The sequence below is a fragment of the Apaloderma vittatum genome, unplaced genomic scaffold (genome assembly GCF_000703405.1).
Source record: "Apaloderma vittatum isolate BGI_N311 unplaced genomic scaffold, ASM70340v1 scaffold37706, whole genome shotgun sequence".
In the NCBI taxonomy this organism is placed as follows: domain Eukaryota; kingdom Metazoa; phylum Chordata; class Aves; order Trogoniformes; family Trogonidae; genus Apaloderma; species Apaloderma vittatum.
Window position 1 is genome coordinate 3,913 of NW_009722939.1, and position 1,704 is coordinate 5,616.

Sequence of the window (1,704 nt, forward strand, 5' to 3'; positions counted from 1 at the left end):
CCTGCATACACTTCTGGCATAGAGGCATTTTGGCGGTGGCCGCTGCTGTTGGCCTCACTCTAGTAGTCAGTGAGGGGGTATCGCAGGAAGATGAAGATAAGGATGATACAGAAGGTGGCAAGGGCTGAGCTGGTGATGTTAAAAAGCCGGGCTGTCTTGGCATCTTCAACTGCTCCGTTTAAGTCATTGAGGAGTTTCTTATCCCGGACCTGAGACCAAAAAATAAAGTAATGAAATGAAATAAAATAATTGGGAGGTGTATAAAAGACATAAGAGGTTTCAAGCAACACCCACAAAACCCGATGCAATTGTCAGGTACCTGTGTACAGGTTGTAAAACACCCCAAGACGAGGCTTTGCACCCTGGCTCTGCCATGGGCCTTGGGAGCGCAGAAGATCCGGAAGACTGACCCGTTGCTGTCACCCACCAGGCCAACCAGGTCCCTGGAGCCGGGCAGTGTCATTCTGACCTGAGGCTGCACAGGGAACAGAGGTCCCATCGTGCATGCGGGCACCACAGCATCCTCCTCCAGGGAGGCAGCTGGCCACGGTTTCGCAGCACATCCCGGGGCCTGGGGCTGCACCGAGGGGCCAAGCGGGCAAAACCTGGCCCCGCCTCCCGCTGCAGCTCCGGGGCTGCGCACGAGCCTCCAGCATATTAAGCAGCCCTGGGTTAATGAGTTCCTTTTGCAGGTCTTATGCGGCTCGCCCAGAGTCTCTGCCGCTGGCGGTTTTCAGTCTTGACGGTGTGGTCTGCTCACTTCATCACTCCGCAGGCTGGGACTTCCAGGGGCTTGCCTTGGGACAGCTCTGCCGTGGCGAAGGATCGTGTGTGTCAGTGTCACTGGCCTGTCCCTGCATCCTCCAGGCTGCCAGGCAGCACATGGCACTAGCAGGCAGGGGTGGCACTGCAAGGCAGCAATGCCACTAGCAGGCAGCTGATGGCACTACGAGGCAGCGGATGGCACAGCCAGGCAGCGATGGCACTGCCAGGCACCGATGGCATCATCAAGTAGCAATGGCATCATCAGGCAGCTGTTGGCACTGCCCGCCGGCAGCACCGCTGCAGTTTGAGCCTGGCGGATGAGGAGCTGGGCTCCATCTCTGTCCCCAGACTTCCCCTTCAGCCACCACTTAAGCAGACACAGGCAGCTGGAGCCATGAGGATGTGAGGTGGAAGGACCAGGAGGCTTTACCATCCTTCCCTTTCCTCTGTCCGAGCAGGGTGCCCAGGGACTGGCACGGCGTGGCAGCCCCTGCTGGAGGGATCGGGGTCCTCCACAGCCCATCATCGCTGTCGGCAGTGCGAGCCCTGCCAGGGGGATGTTAACAGCAAGCTGGAAAAAGCAGCCCCAAAGCCCTACCTACAAATACTAAAAGCCTTTTACTGACTAGGAGCTTTCCAAAAAGACTCCACAAAGGATTCGGACCACATCTTAGCGACTTTCTCTCTCCTGCAGTGCTTACCCACGGGGCTGTCCTGAAAGCCTTCTGAGACATGCTGGGTATGGGGAAGGGTCACCGAACCCCTCTTTCTCGCTCAGCTGTGCTGGTTCACGGGGCCTCCAAGACCACATCTCAGACCTCCAGGCAATGCCCCCTCCTCCATGCCACCAGCCAGCACCTCTCTGCATAAGCACCTGCTGCTCTTCGTTCATTCTGGACTGTGGGTAGGAAGGCTGCTGCTGCCACAGGAAGCAGCCCA

At 57.9% G+C, this 1,704-nt stretch overlaps 1 protein-coding gene across 1 annotated transcript in view; it reads right to left on the minus strand.

Moving 5' to 3' along the window:
• IFITM10 (interferon induced transmembrane protein 10) overlaps window positions 1-1,704 on the minus strand; it is a gene marked incomplete at its 5' end in the record, with an annotated part of 8,284 nt that overhangs the window by 73 nt on the left and 6,507 nt on the right. The window contains one exon of the mRNA XM_009871938.1: window positions 1-209. This exon is cut by the window's left edge and continues 73 nt beyond it. Within this exon, the coding sequence (XP_009870240.1) occupies window positions 60-209 (150 nt within the window). The remainder of the gene's footprint in view (window positions 210-1,704) is intronic.